The sequence below is a fragment of the Mycteria americana genome, chromosome 22, assembly GCF_035582795.1.
Source record: "Mycteria americana isolate JAX WOST 10 ecotype Jacksonville Zoo and Gardens chromosome 22, USCA_MyAme_1.0, whole genome shotgun sequence".
NCBI classification, from domain to species: Eukaryota; Metazoa; Chordata; class Aves; order Ciconiiformes; family Ciconiidae; genus Mycteria; species Mycteria americana.
In genome coordinates, this window is record NC_134386.1 from 255,133 (window position 1) to 283,129 (window position 27,997).

Consider the following 27,997-nt stretch of genomic DNA (forward strand, 5'->3'; position numbering starts at 1 on the left):
CAAGAGAAAAGCATGTACTGTGCTTTAGAAAGTAAATGTTAAATTCAGGAATGTGGGAGGGGATCTTTTAAAGAAATGGCATGAAACTCTGAAGGGATCTAGTTGTGGTGAGTGTCAATCATGAAGCCTGACTTCTCCAAAAACTATTTCAGAGAGCAAAAAGGGAAAATTATAATATTCTATTATGTCTATTGTGGTTTTCTCTGTAATGGAAGTAGATTTCCCTTCTCAACAGGTTAGAAGACCAAGAAGTGCTTCAGATTTCATCTCAAGAAAAGCTAGAAGAACTTAAGAGTGCTGAGAAGAGGAATGAATATTCTTGCAATACACAGCCTGACAAACTGGGTGCTAAAGAAATAATTCTACCAAATGTCGTAGGTGTGTTTCTTATTTTGGTGACAAAAATTATTAAGCTTGAAAGAAAGACCGCAAGTTAACATTTTGATTTCACATGATTAAATATATATACTTGCAGTCTTGTATGTTGTAGTTTTGTTGATGCCTACAGCTAGTGACAGTATAATATAAGACTATACCTGTAGTCTAGATACTTAAAATGTGGATATTCTGTGCACAGGAACAGAAGGGAAAAAAGTAACTTGATCAAAGTACAAAACTTATTCTATTTTACATAAGCCACATTACCCCTTGTAATACAAGTTGAGAGCACTGTCTGGTAATTCATGTAAGAAGTTGGATGAACATATATCATATATAATTTGATCTTTCTCCCTTTCTCTAGAGGGAGATTTGTGCAGTGTAGTAGTCTGTTTGGGGGGGGAAATAAGAGCAGTTCTTTTAAAACAAAGTAGCCATTAATCTTGTCATTGTTCTTGTGCATGTAAAATAGGGCTTAATAATTTATAATACCTATAAATCTTCAGGTGAAAGTGATTTCTCGAAGGAAGGCTTGAGCAAGAAAAGCACTCGGAGCATCACTGAATATGCCAAACCTGGCCAAGTGAATATGACTGAATACCAGAGTTCTCCTTTAAATGTTCTTGCTGTAGACCTATTCACAGAGAAGTGTGACAGAATAGGTAATGCCACTCCTTTAAGGAATGGGGACACATCTTTCTTTAAGAACACAGAAGGAATGGATGCAGAGCAAACTCAGTGCAATAGTAAAAGCAAAGATTTTGACTTAAAAGATAGCTCAGAGAGCAGGTTGGATAAAAGCAAGGAAATAGATATTGTTGTACAAAGTGTGGAAGCTGTGGAAATGTATGAACCTGAGAACGATTCTTTCCATGAAAAAGAACTTCCTCTGGAGAAACTACTTCAGCCAGAGACACTTCACTGTGCTACCCTGAATCAAGTCTCTAGGAAGAGACTGAAGCGAAGCATTCAGAAAGTCAATGAATGGTTTTCAAAAAGCAACGAGATTCTGTCTTGCAATTCTTCCCAGGATGATTCTGCTGGAGTGACGGATGTTTCAGGTGAAGGAGATACATGTTTATCAGATAAAGATTCCTGTATTTCAGAGAAGACTGACCCTATGGTAGATTCCATGGAAATTGCAGTGGTTGAAGGAAATAAGAGATGGTCAAAACAAACAGCAGATAGCATCAAAGACAAAATATTTGGGAAAACATACAAGAGAGAGAGGAAGTCAAATCCCCCTATTATCTTGAGAGAGATTTTACCTACTACAAAAAAGGAAGACGTGGCTACTGATGAGAGGTGCTTGAATAATTCCAGCAAAGATGGACTAAAACGAAAAAGGAAGACTGCCTGTGTTCTGCAACCTGAGGATTTCATCAAGAAAAAAGATATAGAAGAGGCAGATGGGTGCCCTCAAAGTGTTAACTTGTGCCTTGGAGATGCTGAAAAGAAAAGATGTGATGAAAGTTCTGCTGTTAAGGAGAGTCACCTCTCTGAGAATAGAGAGGATAATACACTAGCAGAACTTGAGGTAGGAGGAGGATCCATATGGAAAAAAGCTACTGAAAAGGTGACTGGCAAGCACTGTGATGGGGAGCTAGAACTGAATAACTGTGATCAGAAAAGGACTAAAAAAAGAAGTTCTGCAGCAAAAAGATGCAGGCGTTCTACTAGAACCATGTGTGCTCTACAGTTAGTAGTGGATAGAAACTCTATTTCCCCTGATCCAGCTGAGCCACAGATTGATAGCTATCCAAGCAGTGAAGAACCAAGGAAAGTTGATTCTGAGCAAAGACAAGTCAGGCGCAGCAGGAGGCTTCAGTTACTTTCTGAAGAAATGACAAAAGAAACAGGAAAAGGAGTAGTAATTAAGGGAGCAAGAAAGTCTGATAGTGATCATGAAGGGTCTGTCTTTGGAGACCAAAGGAATGTGTTAGTTCACACTTCTGAATGCAAAGACCTGTGTGAGCCCCAGGGTATGCTGAGTTACAAGCTACTAGCTAATCTGAAGGGTGGTGATCTGGAAGCAAATGAAATAGAGATTAGTCTAAAGAATTTGTCTGACGCTGCAGAAACTGGAAAAAGTCTCTTCAATCCTACATCTTCATGTCAGCATTCAAATTGTAGTTCCTTTGCACCTGATGCAGGTTCTCAAGAAGGTGAAACACTAGGTAGCCCTTTCCTCCTACAGTCTCCTTCAATGACTGTTGTGCAAACTGCTTCCCACCCGACTGAAGAGATGACTGAATCATGTACTACTTTTCCCCAGGATAGTGGACATGGTACGCAAAATGCTCCAGGGGACTTCAGAACTGAAAAGTTGCCAATGGCTAAAAATGTTTCAGAATTGACCAAGGAAGCTGAAGATAGTGAGTTAGACACACAGTATCTGCGAAATATATTTAGACATTCAAAACGCCTATCATTTAGCCTTTATCCTACTCCCATGAAGGCGTGTGCAGTAGATGCTGCTTCTGAAACTTTAAAGATACCATGTGCTGATCAGGTAGAAAATAAGCATAGCAAATACTTAAAAACAGGAAACTTTCAAGAAGAGAAAATCACTACTGAAAGTTTGAGTAGGGTTTGTGAGAAAGAGATGCTTAAGACCTATGTATCTGCTTGTGTTAGTCCTGTGGCTTGCTTTGTTGGCAACACTGAATGTGTGCACACAGGGGAACATCAAGAAGATGTTTCACAGGTTGCAAATCAAGGGAGTCTGACACCGATAAGAATGGGTACCGCTAGGACTGAAGACAAAAACAGATTGCAAAAAGGAGAGCAGGGAAATGAAAAGACACTGTCAACTGACGTAGGGATAGAAAGCGAGTTGAGACACAATCCAATCAAAAGTAATAGAAGCCAAAGTGAGCAGAGTAATACAGAAGAGGACATTTTCAAAAGAACCGATTTAAACACAGTCAATGAAATATGCTTCAGTTCAGAAAGCAATCAAGCAGGAAAGGCCAAAGTTGGTGACGGCAAAGGACCAGTACTACATTTTCAGTCCAGATCAATGATTTGTCCTGCAACTTGTCAGCAAAGGCCTGCTGAATTCAGCTGTGAAGTCACTGGAAAAAAAAGTAGCAAAAGAGAAAGAAAACAAGTAAAGGGGAATGAAGAACAAGCAACCCAAACTGCTAGCGCAGGGATGCCTGAGTGTTTGGTTACAGCGGCTCTAGAAGAACCTCTTAAAGGGAATAGTGATTTTACAGGTTTATCTGAAACCCCTGATGGCTTACTGTGCTCTGATGATGATATTGAAGAGAACACCAGCTTTTCTGAAACTGATAGGAAAGAGAGATCTGCTGTGTTTGTAAAAAGACGTGACAATGCCCTGCTAGAAGACCTACACAATAGAAATGTTAGTTCTCAGCCAAGATTTCGAGGTATTCAAAGATCTCGAAGAAAAGCGCAGAAACTGCAATCTTCAGATGAAGAATCTAGCGAGGATGAAGATTTACCATGTTTTCAGACATTAATATTTGGCAAATCAGTAAGCACACCTTTGCAGGTCAATAAACAAGTGACATCTGTGGTAGAGTCTTCAGTAAGTCCCATCACATTGCCTCACAATGGAAGTTGTGATGACAATAATATGCAGAAAATGCCTGAAGCTGCCCTAAGTAATGGGTATGTTTCACCAAGCCAGGAGTCGGAATGCTCTGTCAACTTATTTTCTTCCCAGTCCAACGTGTCTGAAGAATCAGTTGATAGAGCACAAGAGCTGAAGAAACCTTTAATACAAGTTCATACATCCAAACAAGTGAGCAATGTGAATGAGAATAAAGAAACTTTTCAAAGTTGTAATGGAGGGCTGAAGAGAAGCAAAACTAACTTCAAAGATGGATGCCAAGAAGACCCAAACATGGGAGCAAACCTAGGTACAAACCAAGATATTTTTATCTCTGCAGCTGTGTTTGTAAAGTCATTGCACCTAGGTTTTTGGTATTTGCATGGGAACTTTGTTCTGTATTTATGTGGTGCTTGCTCTTTTAAAGGAATATATCAGCCCTAAACAATCAAACAAAAAACCCTTAGTGGTTTACTTCCTGAAAATTCAGTTCTCCCAGTATTCTTTGTTCAGAGCAAAAATGTATAGACTGGGCACTAGAGGCTGGGCACTGAGTCTGTCTGATGGGAATTAATTTTTGAGTGAAATGCTAGCTTTCTTACAGCGATGTGATACTTGCATCTATCGGCAAAATTTCATAAAGCCTACCTAAGCTGTTTTACCAGATGAAATGTTTGTTGAAATTGGCTGTAGAATTCTGTAGTGCTTATTTTGACCTTTTTATGGCTTTTGTAAATATTTAGGACTGTTTCATCACTATTGAAACACTCTGAGTTCTATTTACTTATGTAAATAGATATGTGTGATATGTGAAATAGATATGTGTGACATGGTATTCTCACTATTATAGGTAACAGTTGACTAAAAGGTCTGTGTGGTAAGAGATTATGCATAATGTTTGTTTTGTTTTCTTTAACTAACTCAGATTTTCTTCTGCCTTCTTCAAGGTGAAGCATCTGGATATGACAGTGAAACAAGTAATGTAGAAGATTCATGTGGACCATTCTCGCAGGGTGAAATCCTTACTACGCAGGTAAGTGACTTTATGCACTAAATTCTAAAAGTAGTTTGCATTTTAGGATATAAGCAAGTACTGAAAGCTGTGAAGTCATTGTAGTGGGAGACTGCTTTCATCATAATTCTTTGTGTCGCTAGGTTACTTCCAAGAGCATAATTAATGAAGAATTGTAGAACTGCTTCTATGCCATTATGTGTCCAACTTTGCTTTCCACGGTAACATTACGTTCTAATGGCCATAACTTGTTATGTGGCACTGATTACAGTGCTTAATTGTGGGAGATTATAGTTAATGAATCTCCACACTTGACCAATGCTGGAAACATCAGCTTCCTGTATTTAAAAGCTTCGCTGATACGAATTTATAATAATTGGTGATAAGGATTGGATTTGTTACATTATGATATTTAGAAGCATAGAGACTTGCCTTCTAAGGGTAAAGATTAAATCAAATCATTCTATATTAGAATATTATAGATATAAGACCCAACAGGCGGTGTCCAATGAAAGGTGTGTCTAGCACAGTATGTTTTCTCTACTGTTAATTTCCTGATTACTGCTCAATGGCCTGACTTTATGTATTGGCTGATTGGTGGCGGGGGTTTCTGGTTGGGAGTTTTTGCATTTTTTGTTGTGTGTTTTGGTTTCTGGGTTTTGGTTTGTTTGGTGAGGTTTTCATTGGGGTTTGTTTTTTTTATTTTTTGTCCTCTGTAACTTCAAGGTAGGTCTTACGCCAAATCTCTCTCTTCAGCATTAACAGCCCTATGGGTTTTAATGTATGTCAAAGAAGTTTGAATTTCATTTTTGTGCGGTTTACTGCATCCGTGCCAAATGTTGTCAACTGGCACAACATTGCTCCCTGATGTAGCTTCTTTGATAGAGATTCTAGGATATGCCTGGGTTGAATGGAATAGTGGCAGTATGGATTGGTGGCGACTTTTTTGGTTTGTTGTGTGGTGCTGGTTTTCTGTTTGGTTGGGATTTTTTTTTATTGATTCACTAACAAGGAAGTTCCACATGGTGCCAGTGCTAGAGCTACAAATGCAGTATTCAGTGCTGTGGAAATTGCTTTATCCTGTATGGTGAAGGTTTTAGGTTTTTAAAAGGATCCTTTGAAGCCCTGAGCTCTTCTTATGAGGAGGTGTATATGGCATGTTTTTAATAGAGGGTATTGTCATTTTTGAGAGAGAAAGTAAGGAAGAGTAGGATGAAATATTTTATTCCTCTTAAACAGTCTTTGGGGCTTTCAGTAATGGTAGGAAGTGCAGAGGCTCAATACTTGATATTCATTATTACATTTTAAATGAAGTGGCTAATGCAAACTAATGCACTTGGGGCAAAATGACTTTTAAAGAAATCTGTGCAGAAGTTCTTTTTTTTCCTGACTGATTAAACTCTGGTGAGCTGTCTAAACTGAAATAATTTGAACAGCAAAATGACTGTGCAGTTGGGGGGTTTTTTGATTTTTTTTTTTTTTTTTTCTTGCTTGCTTTTGATTGAGCATGTGCACATTATTTGTTACAGTAAAAGCACCACAGTCACCTTTTGAACACATGGTAAAAACTAATTCAAATTAATTTTGCTGTTTCTAATTTTCAAGCGTTTGTTAAAGAAATTAATCTTAACTGTTTTAAAACTGAGTTTGGTAATGTTGGCACAATTGTGTATCCTTTGCAGCAGAAGAATGCTATGCAAAATAACCTTAAAAAACTTCAGCAAGAAATGGCTGTACTTGAAGCAGTGCTAAAGCAGCATGGAAGTCGGGACTGTGAATTTTTACCTATCCATAGGGAACTGCCACATTCCAGTAGTGAAGGAACACTTGGAATGGAACAAATGAGACAAGAAAGAGGTAAATAGCAATGAAAACCTTTCCCAGTTTTCTTGTAAACAGTTGTGTGACTATTATTAGTTCTTTTTTCCCTCTACCACAAATTATAGTGTTAATTTAAAATTGATATGTTAGCAGAATTTTACCTAAATTCAGCTGTTCAGTGAGACAATTGTGTTTTATTTGTAACTTAGGTACTACACTTAGTCTAAAAAACTCCTGTTACAGATCCGTGAGATTACATGGTGTAATTGTATAAATGGTGTGAGTAGGCCTTGTGGCTTGGCAGTACTAATCCATGTTGCTGTTCTGTCAGCTCTAGTTGTACTCTTGTTTTCTTTCACTGGAATGGGTAAGGGACTGGGAGAGTGGCTGAACACCCAAAAGGACTTGGCCTCTATTGCTGTGGTAGAAATTGTCTTTTAGCATATCAAGGAACAAGACAGAAATTAGGTTAGGTATGTATTGGCTGTCAAAAGTAATACAGTACAGGTCAGGCTGCTGATGGGCAAAGAAGAGGATAATACCTATAGTGGTGTGTAAATCCCCTGAACAGAACATGAACACAGAGTTCCTAGCTGGAAAGTGCACAAGGCAGTAAATAAATGGTGAAGAATACTTTAGTAATCGCCAAAGGCAATTGAGGATAAAGTATATTGAGTACGTTATATATTGAGGATAAAGCGAGTTGCTGCCAGCTACATAAGTAATAGTGAGAGGTCTTTATTTAAGGTTTTTCTTTGTTAAGGCAAGACAGATACTGAGATTACTGTTCTGACAACCTATCTGCAGCAGAGCATAGAGCATTCTTTGAACAAAGCCTACAGTAAGTCCAGATGTTCATTGTTGAACTTTTCAGTGTTCTAGAAAGGCATGCAATGCTGATTTCAAGATTTCCAAAGGTGTGATGCTTATTGAACTCTTAGATAAATTGCACCAGTGCTTTATTATCCTACTTGCTGCTAAAAAATTTATTTCTAATTCTGTGGTCTTACTTCAGTGAGTTATCTTTATTTTCTGAGGGCAGCTAGAATAACTTAACACCCTGGAATTCAAAGTTACTTAGTGTCTTATGATGCCTTTACTGTGTATGGTTTTCACTGTGGAGTCTTTTCTATCTAAATTCAAAGGCTTTCATCACAGCTGTGGGTGCTAGTCAAATATCACAAAATGATCTGTACATTGCTTTTGATCTCCTGAATGATAGCATTGTACAGTGTGAGGTATGAGACCTTTAGATTAACCTCTATCCTAAAAAATACCAAAAATGTGAAATCGTCAGCCAATATGGTGCGGCTATGCCAATGGGTCTTCTGCTTGTGTGTTAGTAAGTTAAGTTTTTGTTGTCAGAGTGTAGTCTGCATCAGGAAGCTCCTTCATGGAGAAAAGGGAGCTAAGAAAAAGTGAAGAGGCTGAGCCTTTGAAAGGTGTACAGTGGTTTGTTCAATACATTCAAAAATCTGAGGTAACAGCATCCTTCCTACTGTGGCTGCTGCTTTGATACTTGGATTCCTGATGGGAAAGTAGGGCCATTTATTGTGGAAGAAATTTGCTGTAATCCTCTTCTGATTTTGTGTTACTGATTTAACAGCTGCACTGTGTTTTCAGCCTTCTCTCTATCTCATCTTTTGGATATCTCGAGCTGTTAAAACATTAACAGTATATTTAACACTGAGAGACTGGTTACAATCTATGCTTAGTTAACAAAGCTCATTGAATGACATGGCATTCAACCTTACTACAGTTTGAGAATATTATTTCATAGAGAAGACTTTGAAATGTGACATTTCTAAGCCCAGTTGGCCAAGTTCGTAAGATAACTATAAACAGACTGCTTGAAGATTAAGTTAGCAAATCAATGTCTAGTTTCCTTCGGACGGGAAAGCTACTTAAAATAATTTCATTAATACAATGCATGTTTACTTTGTTATACTAGAATATGGATTTCTGACTCGTAAAAACTTAAACTGATTAGAGTTATTCATGGTTTGATAAAAATTACAGGCATCTTTAGCTATCAAATAAATGCCTCTCTACTGCTTGTGAAGAGAGATATGGTAATGTGTTGAGGGGATTCATAAACAAACTGCGCTAAATAGTGTAAATTTGCCTTCGGCCTATTTTATATCCTATTTATTCCACCTAATACATAGCTGACATCTTAGTTTTGTAGATGATTTAATATGTGAAATAAAATTTAGTTGTTAGCTGTGCTTCAAATGGCTTAGTATTTTCTGTAGATTTCTGTTTTGGGACACTTGCCTCGTACAGTGTATCTGGATTGAGACTTTAGAGAATGCTTAACTTCTTACCTGAAGAAACAATTCAGAACAGTTGCTTTTATTTTGCTTGTTTAAGAATTATTTTTCTTTTTTAAAGGGGTAGAGTCAACCTCAGAAGGAAATTTTGAAAATCATAAATGCAGCAGTTCAAAGGGATTTTCAGCCAATGATTTCCATCTTTTGCCAAGTGATTCTCTCAACAGTAAAATGAAAGAGCTAGAAAAAGAAAGGTAAATGTTTTTTGTTTGTTCTGTTTTGGTTTTGGTTTTTGTTTTACTTTCTAATCTTGTATTAAAAAAAAAGGGGGGGGGAAATCTTGAAATAAATACCTCTCAGCTTTTGAGCAATTACAGTAGCTTAGCTGTTGCTACATAGTTCTGATGCTTAGAGGAGTAAAAAAGGTATTAAAACCAATTTCCCTCTCTCGAGGTCTCCAGAATTGTTGCTTCCATCTTCTAAATCCTGTTTGTTAAAGAGAACAGATTTGGAGAAAGGCCTTCAGTGTGACAGTGTTCTGAAGAACAAAGCTCCTTCTGAAAAGACAAAACCTGTGGAGGAAGCAGTGCAAGAATATAGTCAGTGTCACCTTGAAGCAGGTAACATTTAAGAGGGATCCAACACATTTTAATTTCTGCTTTTTTTCTTGCTTGTCCTAGTTTCGGCTGGCATAGAGTTAATTTTTTTCCTAGTAGCTGCTATAGTGCTGTGTTTTGGAATTATGATGAGAATAATGTTGATAACACACTGATGTTTTAGTTGTTGCTGAGCAGTGCTTACACTAAGTCAAGGACTTTTCAGCTTCTCATACTACCCTGCCAGTGAGGAGGCTGGAGGTGCACAAGAAGATGGGAGGGGACACAGCCAGGACAGCTGACCCAAACTGGCCAAAGGCTATTCCATACCATATAGAATAGAATCACAGAATCACAGAATTGTATAGGTTGGAAAAGACCTTTAAGATCATCGAGTCCAACCGTAAACCTAATGCTACCAAGTCCACCACTAAACCATGTCCCTAAGCACCACATCTCCACGGCTTTTAAATACCTCCAGGGATGGCGACTCCACCACTTCCCTGGGCAGCCTGTTCCAATGCTTGACAACCCTTTCGGTGAAGTAAAATTTCCTAATATCCAGTCTAAACCTCCCCTGGCACAACTTGAGGCCATTTCCTCTTGTCCTATCACTTGTTACCTGGGAGAAGAGACCGACCCCTACCTCTCTACAGCCTCCTTTCAGGCAGTTGTAGAGAGCGATGAGGTCTCACCTCAGCCTCCTTTTCTCCAGGCTGAACAACCCCAGGTCCCTCAGCCGCTCCCCATCAGCCTTGGGCTCCAGACCCTTCCCCAGCTCCGTTGCCCTTCTCTGGACACCCTCCAGCCCCTCAATGTCTCTCTTGTAGTGAGGGGCCCAAAACTGAACACAGTATTCGAGGTGCAGCCTCACCAGTGCCGAGTACAGGGGCACAATCACTGCCCTAGTCCTGCTGGCCACACTATTTTTGATACAAGCCAGGATGCCATTTGGCTTTCTTGGCCCCCTGGGCACACTGCTGGCTCATATTCAGCCGGCTGTCAACCCAACATGCCCAGGGCCTTTTCTGCCTGGCATCTTTCCAGCCACTCTTCCCCACGCCTGTAGCGTTGCATGGGGTTGCTGTGGCCCAAGTGCAGGACCTTGCACTTGGCCTTGTTGAACCCCATACAATTGACCTCGGCCCATCGATCCAGCCTGTCCAGGTCCCTCTGCAGAGCCTTCCTCCCCTCCAGCAGATCAACACTCCCGCACAACTTGGTGTCATCTGCAAACTTACTGAGGGTGCACTCGATCCCTTCATCCAGATCATTGATAAAGATATTAAACAGAACTGGCCCCAACACAGAGCCCTGGGGAACACCGCTTGTGAACACAGAATTGTTTAGGAACACTGAATTGTTTAGGTTGGAAAAGACCTTTAAGGTCATCAAGTACAACCATTAACCTAGCACTGCCAAGTCTACCACTAAACCATGCCCCTAAACACCACATCTACACGGCTTTTAAATACCTCCAGGGATGGTGAGGTGACTCAACCACTTCCCTGGGCAGCGTAACCTCATGCTGAACAAAAAACTGGGGGGAGTTGGTGGAGGGTGGCCGCTGCTCAGGAACTGGCTGGGCATCCATCAGTGAGTGGTGAGCAATGGCATTGTGCATCACTTATTTTGTATATTTTTTTATCATTATTATTTTCCCTTTCTTTTCTGTCTATTAAATTGTCTTTATCTCATCCCACAAGTTTTACCTTTTTTTCCCAGTTCTCTCCCCCATCCCACTGCAGGGGAGTGAGTGAACAGCTGGCTGTGTGGTGTTTAGCTGCCTGCCAGATTAAACCACGACACTGCTTTTTTTCATGTTTTTGCATACCAGCAAGATACAACTGTTTCTTGTAAATCAAGGATTTTAATTTTTATATTCCTGGACAATTTAAAAAGATGTTACTTTTTGTTTGGTGGCCCAGCTGTATAGCTGCCCATCAGGATGGAGTTGGACAACGTTTTGACAGTAATGGGAGTTATTATCTGTCTCTCATATAAATTGGTACTTCTTGACAGATACTCTACTAGAAGTTTCACAGGTATTCTAGCGTCTCATCTATAGATCAGGAAAAAGTTATGATAGAGGCAAAGGTGAAGTAATAAACAAATAAGGAGAGGAAGTGGCTGCAGCATTTAAACTTAAAAGGTAGAGCAACAGCCTTCTACCATGCCTATGAGAAGGATGAAATTGTTTCAGGGAGTAATTTCTCTTTTCCTTCAGAAAACACAGATGAGCAGAAATCTGGGACCAGGCTAAACAGTGCATCTGTCTTATCAAATCTCTCTGGAAATGTGACGAGGAGTCCAAATAGCTCTTCTTCCTCTGTAAGGCTTCTTAACCCTCGAACTGCAGAAGCAACAAATAGTTCTGTGGTAGCTCAGAATGCCGATAAAAGCTGTGCTCAACAATGTAAATCGAAGAGAAGTGTTTGTTTTCCTATATCTGTTCTGCACAATGCAGCTGGAAAAGAAAATGCTACAAGTCCAGTTGTGACTAACAGGAAAGAAATGTCAATTGTGGCATCAGGTCTGAATCAAAGTGAACATGTAAGTATATTTCAGAAGTTTTAGAGATCACTTGTTAATCGTCCCTGATTATCACTATAGTCCTCAACGCAGAGAGATCTAAGTGTAATGGAAGCTAATCCTACAGGAATAGCAGATCAGCAATACAGCAACTCAAATCAAACTTTTTCACTCCTAAAAATTAAGAATGCTCCCTGTAAACAGCACTATTAAGCTTAGTGAAGTTTGAACTTTTTAAATGACTGCCTACCATCTAGGGGAAAAACCCATTATTCCAAAGCAAGAGGACCTTTATTTCTAGAAAGCCTTGGGGCTTGGCAGGGAGGGGGCTGTTTGGTTGGTTGGTTCCCTTAATGTTATCGGATGCTGCTTCTTTACCCAAATTCTGATCCATAGTGAGGATTTCTGTAATTAATCAATTCTGACTTGCTAATAAACCTGTTTCTACAATCCATTTCCAGGAGAATATGGCTTTTGGTTTCTAAACTACTGACCGAGAGCTCTTCTTTACTTTAGCCTGTTGAATGATGCCAAAATTATTGACTTTTAAGGAAATTTATGTTCTGTGTGCCAACACAAATAAAACCATTACTTCAAAGTAACTATCTTATTATGTTATACTCCTATAAACTGGAGTTGTTGGGGTTTTTTTAATCTGTTTTGCTAGCTATTAATTTTCTTAACTACTTTTCAGTTGGTGGTCCAGAAGTTTGCAAGAAAAACTCAGAGCACTTTATCTAATCACATTACTGAAGGAACAACCCATGTCATAATGAAAACAGGTTTGTTGGGAGCTATATGAACAAATCCTATATTTACACACCATATAGAATTTTAACTCTAGGCTAACCAACAAGCAGACACTTCAGCAATAAATTTGAATAAGTTTGAGGAGAAGATATTGTTTTCTTCTCTATCATAATTTTTTTGTTTAAACTTGGGAATGTTTCTTATTCTATTTCACAGAATCGGAGTGAGGGTATGTTTTATTTCCTTGTGTGGTTTGGAGTTAATGTTACTTTAAATTTTTTTTTTTCCTCCAGCTGTTTGCTCACAATTGTCAGGTGTTTACAGCACATTAACATGAAGCAGTTCAGAACCAACCAAAAAGAAAGCAAGATAGTTCCCAAAGAAATGGGATACAAACATTCCAGAAATAAGATGCTGTTTTGGTTTCCTAATTCCTTGCAGGGATTACAAATGCTGTTTCATTCTAAATATTGGAAAGAAACTTATCTTTAATAGAAAACTGGAAGTGGGACTTAACTGTATGTATAACTGATGGTAGTTGATAGTGAAGGCGTGCTTCCATAGGAACAAAGCACTACCATTTCATTGTAACTATTATTTGCATGCTTAATTAAGGTATTTAAATTAGTTTTTGCTCTTTGGTAGAGCTCAAGAATCCCATTGTTAAAATCTTGAAGGAACTTTATAGAAACTTCAGTACAATACTACAGTTTCAAATTTGACAAATGTATTCTGAAACAGAGAGCATTATATTGACTTCAGGAAAGCATAATGTTCTTCAGTAACATTAAGTTACTATTTGCTGTGTCTAGGCATAGGTTGTATTTAAGCTCTCTACTGAACCTACCACTAGCTTTTAACCAATATTTTCTTAAAAAGGAAAATATTTTGAGCCAAATCTGGGTGTGGGTATGCTATACACTGTGCTTGCATTTTGCTTCATAGAAGCACTTTTAGCTGGCTCATATTTGGTTACAATCTATCACATCAGCCTTTCTTGCTTTTGAAAACCAACATAGAAAAGGAGCCAGAAAATCCTGTTACTCCAAATCTATGGACTCAGTTTTTGCCTTTTTCTTCAGGAAGTGTATCATAGACACCATGACCATGTGTTTTTGGAGAGGTAGATTGTTCTGTCTTCATACAAATACAGATAGAATAAACTGCCTTCTGAAGTTGTGCCTGTTCTGGTAGCGTAGGTGATGATCTTAAATGGCTAATCATTAAAAGTTTATGCCAACATTAGGCACTGAATCCTACTGTTTAGTGTCCTCTATCTTGACTAGGGTTTGGAAGTCGTACCTGTGATTAGTTTCTGCTTATTTCCTTCAGTTTAGTAGAATAAGGACACTAGAATTTTGGAACCTTTCTATAGATAGTCTTGACATTTTGCTGCTGCACTTAGCAAAAAACTTTTGCTTTTAGGTACAAATAACCTGAGCTGTTTGGGGTTTGGTTTTTTTTTTTCACTAATGGCAAAACCGAAAGAGAGTTTATTCTTGTTTGCCCTGCAGATAAGGAGCTGGTGTGTGAACGGACACTGAAGTACTTTCTGGGTATTGCAGGAAGAAAATGGGTAGTTAGTTATCAGTGTAAGTACAACTTGTTTTGGAGCTAAATGGTCTCTGCCCTTCTACCACAAATGAACTCTTCACTTGTCCCAGTAAAAAAGAAAAGTATTTCTTCATGTCTTGGCATCTGATGTTTTGCAGAGTTTCTTCTAAATACTTTAAAATAAATAGAGCCAAACCCAAACAAACAGCAACAGCAAGCTGCTTTCTCTTCTGAATACTTTTCCTGCTTTCATATAACCACATTGGATTGCTGCCTACCCTGACAAAAGCCTTTCCTCCCTCTTAATTTAAATCTTTGAGGTGCATGGCATCAGATAGTGCAAAATTAGTATTATTTTATAAAAGGTAAAAAAATTCTTTAAGTTCTTTCAGGCATCATAGAGTATTCGGTTTCCCTTAGTACAAATACCTTCAATTTAATATAGCAATGAAGTCAGACTATTGGCAGTGGAAGAACAATTTTGTTGGATAAAATGACTTGTCCTGTTCTGATCTTTTTATTTAGGGGTAATTCAGTCTTTTAAAGAAGGAAGGATACTGGATGAGGTAGGTCTTTTATCTTAAGAGTGAAATGTCAAACGTGTAAGCAATGCTGTTATGTTGATAGACCTATTAGTAGCCTCAGCTATTGTCTAAACATTTAATATACGGAAATTTGGCTCTGAAAACTGGGATTCTAGTTTTACCAAATGCTAGGACCAAAAGCCACACTTAGGCTATATGTATTCATCGTTATTGAAGACATAATGGGTCCCTATTACTTTTTTTAACAGGTAATAGACATATTTTTTTTATAAGTGTTCCTACTGATATTGATGGATTACAGCATAGAGAAAAAGATCTGTTGTCTGCTTAAGAAAATAATGTTGGAACATAGCTACATACATAGTTTTGTTTTGTTTTTAAACTTTAGAATAGCCAGCTGCTGAAAACTTGTTCCAGCATTTACTGCCTTTCCTAGTAGAAATGGCTTATTTGATATGACCCTGATTTAGGTGTATTTTTGTATTCCTGGGTAGTATTTGGATTTTCATTCTCTAGTACAGATTTTTGGAGAATGTCATATTAGTGGCACAGTATGGATTTCATATATCTAATGAGCAGAAACACCCACTTTCTGGTATGAAATCCATATGCCCTTTTGTCAAGGCAAGGGTGAAGAAGAAAAATCTTAGACCCAAAAAGGCCCTAGGAAGGGGTATTAAAGGCTCTCCTGTGCTTGGGGTAAAAGGGGGAAGTTGCTACAGAATTGACTGGGGATGCTAGAATGTGGGACAGCAGTTAACATTGTCATGCACTCTCACATTGCTTTAAGCAATGAGAAGAGCCTCCAGTTATAATGAAAACCAAATTTATTTTTTTTTTTTTTTTTTCAAGTAAACTGAAAGTATGCAGCTGCTCTTCATACTCTTGTAGCAGGTTAGACTGCATGGAAGTTTTGGAGAAATGGGAGTTTGAGTCAGATGTAGGCCTGAAATTGTCAAATGCAGCACTGTATTAATCTATATACTAAGTGAATGCCTTGAAGTAAAGTAGATGTTGAAGATCTAGAGGTTATGTACTGACAATTAATTTCTATCAAACGAGACTTTACTGATAAGTTAATTATAGTCTTAGAGTGTGCCCCTTCTTTTACATAGTTTGCTAGACTACTATGCAGTTTGACCATAATTTGTTTTTTTAAAAATTGTCTGATACTGCAGGGGTTTCGTTACTGCTCTCCATCATTTTTCTTGAAAAACCTTTTAATTAATTTTCTGCATACACTTAATTGTAAGGTTTCCAGTTCTGAATCCGACTTCTTGTTCTGATCTAGAACTCTGACCAGGAAAGTGTTCTCAGTCTCTAATTTCTGATTGCTTGTTTATGTTATGTTCCAGGAGAATTTTGAAGTTAGAGGAGATGTAATCAATGGGAGAAACCACCAAGGTCCTAAGAGGGCTAGACAGTCTCTGACTGAAAAGGTATGAGCACATCAGGGAAGAAAATGCTGTCCTGCTGTGACTGTTTCAGATATGCAGCTATACTCACTGAATATCTGGAACTTCTTCCAGTTTCTCTGCTGTTCCATGTATACAGAGTTGTACAAATTAAGCATTTTTATACATGAAAGGTGAGCTCTGTCCACAGCAGTGCAGATATGCTCAAGTGACTCACTATGCTTAGAGTGAATGCTGCCTTTTTGTAAGATTGGTATAGAATAGCACAGGGTTGAGGGGTTTTGATTGTATTCTTTTGTTTTGTAGGTTACAAAGAGCTTCAGATACACTTTGTGAAACAGCGATAGCTTGATAACCAGTCCTAGAAGTGCAATGAAACCAGCATATTAAGTATTGTCCTTTAAAGATACCATATGTACTCTGTTAACATGTTCCTTGTTTTCCAGATCTTTAAAGACTTTGAGATCTGTTGCTATGGACCTTTCACTGATATGACTACAGGTGTGTCATTTTAGTGGAATTAAATGAACTCTTAGCATAAAAAAATATTTGGAGGGGGATTGCACGCATTCACCGGAGTTTTACGTTTGCCCTCTGCTCTGATACTCTTGTACCTCTTTTACTCTGAAACTTTCAGAGTACCTATATGAGGTATAGTATAGGTAAAGAACTTTATCCGCTTCTATCTCCAGATAGAATGGAAACGCTGTTCTCTTCTATTTGGATGTCCTCAGAGAACTGCTCTGGCAATTTTGCTGTGAATTCAATTGAATTGCCAATTCTGGCAATTCAAAACAGGCTTTTTATCTAGTTTATCTCTGATTCTCTAGCAATGAAGGAAAAGCATTAATATCATGCTGTCTGGTAATTGTTTTAGATGCTATTGAACACTTGTATTTGAGCATTTTTTTCCTTCTCTCTTAGTAAATAGTTCCTAAGTATTGTTTTTCTAGCAGTTGACATATCCTCAGTGTAATCTTCTCTCTCTAGCAGCAGATGTTAGAAGTGAAACACACAACAAAGCCAGGACTTTGTATATAAAGAAAAAGCTGGGGAGGATAGTTTCTTTTTGTTAGTTTAAAATTGAATAACGTATTGTAGATGTTTTGAAAATTTAAGCTAGAATTTTTCTACTTAAAATATGTGTACCTCTCTTCCCATTTTTGCGGCTTATTCAGCAGATACTTTCCAATTTGTCCAATATAACTTTATTTTTGACTGGGTGAAATATCCTCATATCTCTTGACATTTACAATAATTACTACAGAGGATGCAGTGATTTCACCTGCTGCAGTGATCATCAATTATGGCTCTTATACTTGAGAGACTTATTTATCTTCTTCACTATCAATTCAACAAATTGGTGGAAATTAAATACTTTGGCCACTTTTGTTAATGAGCGATAATCACAGTTCTAACTTCTGATTTTTAATTTTAATTTCATGTCTTACATCCTTATGATAAGAGGAAATAAATTGTTAGTGACTTTCTCTTAAGTTTTGGGCATGTGGTGTTTTGCTTTTTCAGGGTTTTTGTTTTGTTTAGTCCTGATTAGAGGGTGAGGGAAGAAGGTGAGTTGATGTTCCTCAGCAGGCTAGAAAGTGAAAGGACTTATTCTCTACTAAGGCTTACATTTCTTTCAAATGATCATAGTTTATATCTTGGAACAAACACATGAGGGCTTAGGGAATAGTATCAGTTTCAACGTGATATAAAACATTGAAGTAATAGACTGCTTATCTGATTTCTTCAGAACATCTAGAATGGATGGTGGAGCTTTGTGGTGCCTCTGTAGTGAAGCAACTTCATCTGTTCACACACAAAACAGTAAGTGTTAATGAATGTTACACTTAACATAGTGAACGGTCTATAGTTACATAATACACAACTGTTGAAAGATTACATGGCCTTCATGGGCTTGTCAAAGACTGATGCATCCAGGTATGTTAGAGAGAACTGTCTGCTCAGTAATGATGCCAAACTGCATGGCACCAGTTCTTGTGTTCTAGGCTTTGGCCGCTCTGTATTAGAAGACAGGCTAACTTTTAGTGGAAAACTGATTGGAGTACTCTATGTAGGCCAGATAGCTAGTCTCTGTTGAAATCAGCACTGAGCCTCACTTTCCAGTGCAAAAGGCCTTTAGTGCCTTAACTTAGTCACAGCATTCCTGGAGAGAAATCACAGAAAAATCTTAGGAACTAATGTCTTTCTCTCTCTACTACCACTTCTTAAAGTCCTCTCTGAAGTGATGTACTGAAGCAGAGTTAGCCCAGTTATCGCTCTCTGCAGATAGGTGTGAGAGTAATTTAATGACAGACAGATAACAGTAGCATTTTTATTTTCTTATCTTGAAATCCTAGAATTCTACTTCTGTCGTGGTTGTGCAGCCAGATGCGTGGATGGAAAACACAGATTATAGAGGTAAAAAACCGTGCTGTCATGGACTGTTTTTATGGTACACACTGAATGTCTTTATCGCCTCAGTCCTTTTAATAGTTAAATATCAGAGAGGTTTGTAGAGGAATTTAAGTAAAATCCTATTGCATCTGGAGATGGAGGTATGTCTTGGAAGAAAAATCTGAAAGGACAAGGTATATTATCTCAAGAATCAGCAATAGAGTCTTAAAGGGTAGTCTGGCAGGCAAATCCTATTCTTGGCTCAGTTGTCCTGCATATCATCAGCTTTATGGAAACTTTTCTGATTGGAGATAGTTTCTAAAAGGTGGGGAAGCATGCCCTTGGAGGACTAGTAAGATCTAGGAGAAACCCTCAGATGGGACAAGATTCTCTTGGTCTGGAAAGAATATCTAGCTACAAAGCATTAACTGATACAGCTTTGCCTTTTTTTTTTTTTTTTTTTTTTTTTCTCCCCTTAATCAAAATGCTCCAGAGAAACCATGAGACTTTGAAAGTGCAAGTGTTCCAGACTAACTTACTTTTAAATGAGATAGTGGGATTTATGGGATGAATGGGAGCTAGTTAGGCTACAGAGGAGTTCAACAAAAAATGGAGCAGGAGGATGATGTAAAAACAGCTGTTTCCATGGCACTGGGAAAATGAGAAAATAAAGAAAAAGATCCTGAAACAGTGAAGAACAGTCTGGGAGCACTGCAGTAATTTTCTGTTGCTTCTCTCTTAATGAGACTCATTGCTTGTCACATACTCGGTATGCCTGAGCAGACAGGAACTGAGGCTCTGTCGCCGAGATCCTAAATTAAAAGTTAACAAGGACTGCACTCTTTGCTTTTAGTGTTTATTCTATGACGTTCAAAACTTCCTGCCTGACCATTTGCCAAACAGCTATTCTTTTTGGAGCAGCGATATTACCTGCATTGTTAAAAGGTGTAGTAGTGCCACATCACTGGTTTTAGACTCTTGTTTCTTATCAAGGCCTTTAAAATGTCAAATTAAAGCAAATAGCTTAATCTGAAAGACATCAGTAAGCTCACCTTAAGCTTGCTTTGACTCATTGATAATAGTTTTATCGTTTGTGTCTTTGTCTTACAGCAATCCAGCAAAAGAACAATGTTGCCATGGTGACTCGAGAGTGGGTATTAGACAGTGTTGCTTGCTATGAGTGCCAGGAGTTCGATGCTTACCTTGTGTCCTAAGGGTGATCTGCAGTTCTTTTTCCACTGCTCAGAAATTCTCATCAGTGCTGATACTTTGGTAATTATTTTAAGGACTGAGAATTTTTAAGTCACTTACACAGAGATTATGTGCATGTAGTGTTCTTGATCAGAGTAAAATAACTACATTTTTATTAACAATAAAGTTACTTAAACAACATTGCCATATAAAGATGGAATTATCCACTGTTCTTTAAAGATTAACATTTCTAATTTCAAAATGGTCCCTTAAAATTAATGTAAAACAAATTTTAAAAGTTAGAAAATTTAGAACATTTGAACACCTCAAAGAAATGGTGATGTATTATTTACCATTGCAGCCAGTTCCTTTTTATATACTTGAGGACATTTTGGAGACAGTCATTTGCAAGAGTAATATTGGGCTCAGGACTTGAATTAAAACATACTTGCACTCCCGAGTAACCTCCATATTTTCATTTTGCATATATACATACCCTGAATAAGGGTGTATACCAATACAATGGAATATTATTTTGTGATTACTAATGCATCAGCCTGGTTAGTCTTAGACTATGGATTACAGTTGTGTTGAAAACTATACAAACAGCTCTCCTGTTGTATATAAAAGTGCCAACTTGCCGTAACCAGGAAAATCATCCATAGGTGCAGCCCCTGAAAAGCCAACACTTGATTCTGAATTTAAACCAGTCCTTAAAACCACAAGCCTATACCAGTGTTGTGTCAGTCTTATTTCTGAGAAGTGTATGTGGCACCTATGAAGAGATAATAAACAGATGCACTTTAGTATCCCAGTGACTTATAATAAGCCCTATGAGAATCTGCTTCTAATAGTCCCTGCCTGCAAAATGAGACTGCAAAGAAAATAAATTGCTTTCTATGGAAGAAAATATGTTGCTTTTTTCTGTTGCCAAGCAATTCAACTTCATAAATAATTTTTTTTGTACTTTCAGAGCAGAAAGATAACCTGTTTTCATAAAGTTGTTTAAAAAAATGTAGCTAAGTTCAGAGAATTGTTTGGTATTCAGATGCTGCTAGGTTGTCTTGGAAAGTTATAGAAAGTGTGTTTATAAATATTGGAATGCTCAAAGGAAATAAAATTATTTTGGCAAGTATTTTACTTAATTGTTTAGCTCTTCTTATGTGACTCAGTCACTCAGTCTCTGCATTGAAGCATATATGAAAAAAATACCTGAAGTCCAGCCTCCTGGAATGGGGGAAGGGAGTAGAGACTTACTGGAGGAGGTCAAAAATGTAAATTAGAATTTGAGAGCTGGAATCAGAATTGTAATTTCCATCAGCCTGAGGAGCAAATGTGTTATCAAGTGTCTTGCAGTTGCCAAGTGGAGGCAAATGTAGTCTAACTAGGCATTGCTACTGGTAGTGTAAGTGCTGGAAGCATTTGCTCCATTGACATACATCACTGTTTTCTTCTATGTGACAATATTTCATAACTATTGAGGCTGTTCAAGACAGCCTTGCCTTCAGACTGGTGCTCCTCTTATCTCTAGAGCCCACGTTGGTTGGTTGGTTTGTTTTTTAATAATCTACATTTCAAAAGATAGCTGGGGGAGTTGACTAAATGCTGCCTGTTAGATGTGAGTAAAAGACCAAGGAAAACTGTTTTGCATCTGCCACTGTGAAATTGTCCCTCAGATCTTGACACAAAGGTTGTCCTTTCTAGCAGGTAAGGTACTAGCTCCAGCTAGATAATTGTCTGTAGGAATGACACCTGTGACATTGCCCTTCTTCCTCGGAGGTGACTAGACTAGATCTGGGGAAACTGTTTCTCATAAAGTAAGTATAGGCTATGAACTTACTACAATAGTAATCTACATCTCATTTAAGATTTGAGTGAAGTGAAACGGTTTGAATAAACAGCTACCTAGATAAAGGAAGGATATGCTTCCAGATGAGACAGTTTAAGGAGAGCTGATATGGCCTCCATAACAGAATCTGTATTGACTTCTCTAGTCTGACTTCCATCTTCAGTAATAAAGCCCCAGCACTTGGAGCTTCACAGCCACCGTATGGGTTGGAAATGCCATTTTATACATGAGGATCAAGCTGCATTTCCTCCCTGTTTGCTCACATGCAAGAGCAGCTTGCTTTGTGACACTTCCCAGGGTAGGAAGCCTCTGAGGTGAATGCATTTTTGAGACATGGCTAGGCCATGCTGTGCCTTTTACAGTAATTACTTGAGGGCAAGGAGTAGCAGAATTGAACATCATTAAAGAACTAGACACCTAGTTAAAGGGGCTGCGTACAAACTGTCCTAGTAATCAGCATGTGCCTTGAATGCTATTCACTAGGGTGAGGGAAGAAACAAAGGAAAGGCTGGTGCTTGCTGTAGGTTTGCCTGAGGCTTTGCCATCAGGTAAGTACTATATTTATAATTAAAACTGCTCTGCTTTTGTAACTTAACAGGAGCTTTTCTTGATGTAGGTGCATAAGGGTCAACTTCCAAGAAACCTGAGCTCTGCTGTTGTTCAGTGTACATACCCCCTCCCATGGTCCCAGCTGCAGAAGGAATCTATTGGACACAAAGCTTTGACCCAGTCTTTCTGGTCAGTACTTTATTGACATCGTGTTCAGGCTGTGTTTCCTCTGAATCAGTAGGAGCCCGTGCATCGGAGTAATGCTTTACTGTACGGAAGTTTTCAAAACTACATGGGGAGGGTGGGGAGCAATTGACTTTTTTCCTTCCCCTTTTCTCTAGGCTATTAAATGCTAACTAATCCTAATGCAAAGGAGAGGAATTTATTACTTTTTGGAACAAAGTACATCCTGTGCTAATGAGAGCTCACCTTGCACTGGGGCAGTAACAGGCTGGCTTTGTCTCGCAGCCACTGCACTAGCACTGTTGCAGCCCGTCCCTTTTTCCCCTTAAGGTGTTGCTGAGAATCCTTAGCATCTGATTCTGGATAATATATTTTGCCTGACGCCTGGCTATGCCATGCATTGTTTCTATTGTTCTTTTCTTTACACAGCCTTCAGCTATGTAGAGTAGGAATCAGCTGTAGCACCAGGCAGGCTGCTCATCAAAAACATTTAGCCTGGCTCTTGTCTACTATAGCATCTGAGATCAGGCACAGCCCAAAGCCTCAGGCCCTGCAGAGGTGTTCTGAGGCTCTGTTCCTGCCTCTTCACCAGCACAAATGAGTTGAAGTATTTCTGTGAGGCTGCCTTATCTTACCAGAGAAACTGTTAACAAGCCATGGGGAGGCAGAAGCTGTCCAGGGCTTATTTTCTAATATATGGGAATGAATTCCTGGTTAAAATTCATGTATTTTAATTAGGTATAGCTTTGTCTTGCATCCTTATCAGCCATGCTGATGTGGAGGCCAGCAGAGAGTAAGCAGCCTGTTACCAATTCACACTGTCCTTTACATTTTGCTGCTAGGCAGCATGGAGTTATGTATTGACAGAGCCCACTCAGGTTACATTAATGTTGGAATAAATGTGTAATTGCTGTTTGCTTCATAGCTATTGTGGAGGCTGCAGACTGAAGCAATGGGGAGAGGTTTCTAGACTGTAGGGGGTAACGAAGCATCAAAGTAAAAATATTACTCAATAGTTAAAAGCCCTTTGCATTTGGCAATATTGAATTTTGATATAGGATTCTTCTGTTTCTCAAAGGGAGTTTCTGGTCCTTAAGAAAACAAAAGAGCAGACTTTCTCCTGGAACATGGTGCAGCACATCTGTATCTAAAACATTTGTGCAGTGCCCCGATGCATTTCTCCTTGCTATACCAGACGCTTCCCCCGTAAGGGGGTGAGACTGAACCATATCGTCACTCCTCTTTTTCGCTCCTTGGTCCAGTTCCTTGCTCAGAACTCTTTAACATGCAAGAGTCTGGGGCCACCACAGCTGCCCCTGGTGATATTGGAAACACCTGCATGGCATGCATGTTGAAGACTGATATGCTGGAAGAGTCCACATGCTAGAAATTCCAGCTGGATTTGTTTATGTCAGTTTTTACTACAACCTGAACACGCAGGATGGTGCCAGCACACTGCTCTTTCCACCTCTGACTCTGCAGCTTGATTTGTAGACTTGTCATTACACAGGTAGGGTAATTGGTGTTGGTGGTGGCTGTTTGCCGGGGAACACCCTTTACATTCCTGATAGGTTATGGATGGCAGCTCCTGCTCAAAAAGGAGGTAATGGAGGGCTTGCTCTCCATGCTATAATGTAGAGATTTTTAATATATTTACTAGCAGAGCCGTGTAGTCATTATGCGTTGTAAAGGAGCTTCTTTGAGGTTTGCTTTAAAAGAATATTAAAGTGGCAAAGCCATTTAACATATGTAGGAGGCAAAGGAAGGAGAAGACAGCAGCTGGGATTCCCACAGCAGGCTCTGGTCTGATTGGGCTGTACAGAGATCTCCCCCGTTCTTTCCTGCTTGGGGTTTTAGGTGGCGGTGGGGAGCTCTTTAGCCTGCACTCCCTGCCTTGCCACTTCACTTTGTCATTATTGTTTGGAAAGGGACTTTAGAAGTGCATCTTTAATTTATTGGAACTCCAACTTGTCTACCTCCTTCCCTCAAAGGAGCAGTAGCTCCCTGCCTATGGGACTGATGGCAGAATTTGGGGAGTGTGTGTGTTAGTGTGCCACAGGGCTTCCAGAGGGAAAGTTTGATTCCAGTGGGGCTGCAGCGTTGTCTGGCTTGGGTCTTTCTCTACACAGTCCAACAGCAGAGCAAAGATTCATGAGACTTCACTGATTTATAGAGAGTGCCTGAGCCTTTTCTACACTGAGACTGACATGAGCTGACTAAAGGACCGTAGGCTCTGGCAAGCATGTTGTGCTGGCACTTCCTAGATTACAAGGGTCAGTCATACAGCAATCACATTAAATGGTGGATCTCAAAACTCTCTACAGATATGATTGATTTTTCTCTCCTGTTCCCCTTCTGCTTGAGGCTAGATATTACTGCCCCTACTTTATCAGTTGTTTCTGGTCCTAGGTAGACCAGGAGCATTTCTGTGTACAGGCTGGAGGCATTCCAGCCCTAGATAGTGTCTGTTTGCCAAACCAACTGCTCCTTCCCTGTAAAAGGAGACTGACAAGGGCTTGATTGTGGCTTGGGATGGTAGGGATTTGTTCAATAAAGGTATCTTTTGCAACACCTTTATTCTGCTGCCTTAGACTGGCTTTTCTGTGGGTGCCTTAAATTTGAAATAGTGTTCCTTTTGAATTCTGTAAAGTTGTATGTATTTCGGTACCTGACCTACTAATACTGCTGATGAGCAGCAATTGATTACATGTATAGCTTTTTTGCTGAAGTAGTTTACTCTTTAAAATCCTCCCCCTGCATTTGGATCCATACACAAAGAGTTATTTCCTTGCAGATCTGAAGCCATTTATAAGAGAACAGCTTATTCATGGATGCAATTAGGACACTTGTCTGACTCATTACTAGAGTTAATGATAAATCAAAGAAATATTCAGAACGTTCCTATAATTATTCTTGGTGATTTGCCGGATTGTTTTCATCTTGGGTCTGGTGTCAGTTTTATTTTGCTGATATTATGAATAAAAACCCTGTGCATAATCTATAATGGTCCATCTTGGTAGGAAATACCCATTAATTCACCTGGTTTACAGGATAGATGATATGAGCTGAGGCTAAGCAGTGAAGGTAAGGGCTTCGTCCTCCTCTCCCTACATTGTTCTGGGTGTTTACTGGCTCTCCTTTAGAATCTTAACTATGATCCTGAGACTGCAGAAGGACTGTTCAGACTCTCCAGGTTTTGTGCAGGGATTCTTTAGCGCAAGTTGCACTACATACATCTTCAGCGAAGAAAGGCATGTTAAGTGTTTGGCTTGGATCAAAGTGGAGTCTGCTGAAGAAGATTAATTTGATGTAATGTTAATTGTTTGGAGTACAGGCAATAGCTTTTCTTGAAAAGGCAGTAAGAACAGAAACCTTCCCAGAAAAGAAGTGAGAAGGGCTTTTCTGAAGGGATTTCAAGACTCATGCTTATGGAATCAATGCAGCACTTTCAGAAAGGTGGGGGGATGTGTGCAGGGGCTACCTGCAGGCTAAGGCCAGAAGGTGTGGAGGCCAGGGTAGAGTACAGGCTCTGTTCTTCTGTGGTGGCAGAGGCAGTCAGGCTGTTCTGCAGTTCACAGGTGGGTTCATAAGGTACCATGTTGGACCCACATAAGAATGCCTGCACATCAGGTCTTTGCTTTAACAAGTAATTCACCCATGAAGCACAGCAATGCGTTTTCCAAAGGTCGAGAAATCTTGATTTCTGTGGTGGCAGTGGGACTGTATCCTGTAAAAGCTGCTGGAGCAAAGCGAAACTGTGTGGATTGTCACTTGTGCTGCCCATCTGGTTCTAGGGCCACTGCAATAGATAGAACAGCCGACACACAAAGAAGGCTGATTGATACTCAACAACCTCTCCAGGAGCAATGGTCTGAGTTGAGTCACTTAAGGAAAGCTGAGCAGCAGTTGGTGCTGGCAGTCCTTCCAAGCATTTGTGCGTGAACTAATCTCTTCATCCTGTCCTGAGTAGGAATAACAGTGTCTCTTGCTTTGCCTTTTGCCCAAGGCATGGAGACAGTCCATCTTCAGTTGCAGCTAACAGCCAGGTAGCAGCAAGACAAGGGCTGAAGATGAATTTTTATTCCTTGCAGTCTATGAAAGAGCCAAGATCTGAGACGGGTAGTTTTAGCCTTGGACCAGCATATTACCAGGAGGTTACAGAATAGGGGAGAGTGGTACAGTTGCTCTCAAGTCATACACACATTAGACTCTGAACTCATCTATGCAGGTTCATCTCTATTTGAAAGGATGCGCTATTTCATGATGTGCCTACCAGCAGCTTACAAGCCTTAGCTTAGACTTGAAAAGCATCAATTCTTGTTTGCTTGTTTCTTTGATGTAAAGAGCACTTCTGCAAAGCAGTTCCTTGTTCTGCTGTGGAGCAAAGACATTCACAGCTCATCAGGCCCTGAGCCTTTAATGTTGAGACTGCTGGAATGATAGTATTTGGCAGGCAACAGGTACTTATCTTCACAGGCACATGAGGGAGGGCAGATTCTGCAGGCTGTGACTTATTCATGTGTTGAGTGCTGCTGCTGCAACATCTAATTCAAAAAGGAAAAAAAAGCTTTCAGGAGATGATTTACTGTAAAGTTCAGATTTTTAGCAGAACACAAAGTCTTCTTCCCTAAAGCAGGATGCAAAGCAATTGTACCTTCATGTACCTGGTCAAATCAGTAGCCAGGCTCTCCCTTCTACATTGCTGCAGGGCCTACTAAATAACCATGGCACTTAGCCCTTAGAGAGGCAGGAGATCTGAATGCAACTCCAGATAGGCATCTGTCTTGACATGGACTTTTGATGTTAAGGTGACATGCTGCCCACCTGCAGAGGAACAATTTCAGTACTGTGAAGTTGCTGTTGGAAGTCAAAAGGTTGCAGGAGAAACTTGCTGGGATGGTTTTTGGTTTTGTTTTTTTTTTTTTTGGAGCTGCAAGTCTGATTATTGCAGGCTTAGAAATGAAGCACTTAGTTGTACAAAGATTTGACAAGTTCTTTCTGTGAAAAGAAACCTTTGGTCTGACTGTTTTGTTTCTTTTTTTTCTCCTTCCCTGATCAGTACCCAGTTTCTGGATGAAAAGCACAAAAGAAAAACTGTGCTCAGTTGGACCAAGCTGTACAGTGAACCAGTTCTTACCTTACAGTTCCTTGTGGGGATGGTGCCCTACAACATGAGAGCTGGCTTCCCTATATCTGCTGAACAGTGCTACTGTTCATCAAAAAAATTGTTCAGGTGCACAGCTAATTCTTCTGACTCTCTGGAGTACTAGCTGTTCTGGCTCATTATGCCTACCATGCAAGGGTTCATGTTTCCATCAGACAGGATGGGCATGTAGCCAGTACACTTGTGCTTGTTACAGCCCTTTCTGTTT

General features: G+C 39.3%; 1 protein-coding gene across 8 annotated transcripts in view; it reads left to right on the top strand.

Moving 5' to 3' along the window:
• The window catches only part of BRCA1 (BRCA1 DNA repair associated), a 59,830-nt gene that overhangs the window by 7,217 nt on the left and 24,616 nt on the right, over positions 1–27,997 (top strand). For 3 of the 8 annotated variants that reach the window (XM_075522914.1, XM_075522916.1, XM_075522915.1), the window contains exons 9-23: positions 236–378; positions 885–4,268; positions 4,906–4,991; positions 6,653–6,827; positions 9,186–9,318; positions 9,518–9,684; positions 11,897–12,213; positions 12,887–12,974; positions 14,457–14,534; positions 15,022–15,062; positions 16,397–16,480; positions 16,903–16,957; positions 18,210–18,283; positions 18,817–18,877; positions 19,964–21,184. In XM_075522914.1, the coding sequence (XP_075379029.1) occupies positions 236–378; positions 885–4,268; positions 4,906–4,991; positions 6,653–6,827; positions 9,186–9,318; positions 9,518–9,684; positions 11,897–12,213; positions 12,887–12,974; positions 14,457–14,534; positions 15,022–15,062; positions 16,397–16,480; positions 16,903–16,957; positions 18,210–18,283; positions 18,817–18,877; positions 19,964–20,067 (4,990 nt within the window). In that variant the 3' untranslated portion in view covers positions 20,068–21,184. The other 5 variants (XR_012778621.1, XR_012778619.1, XR_012778620.1 and 2 more) reach the window with 5 other exon arrangements.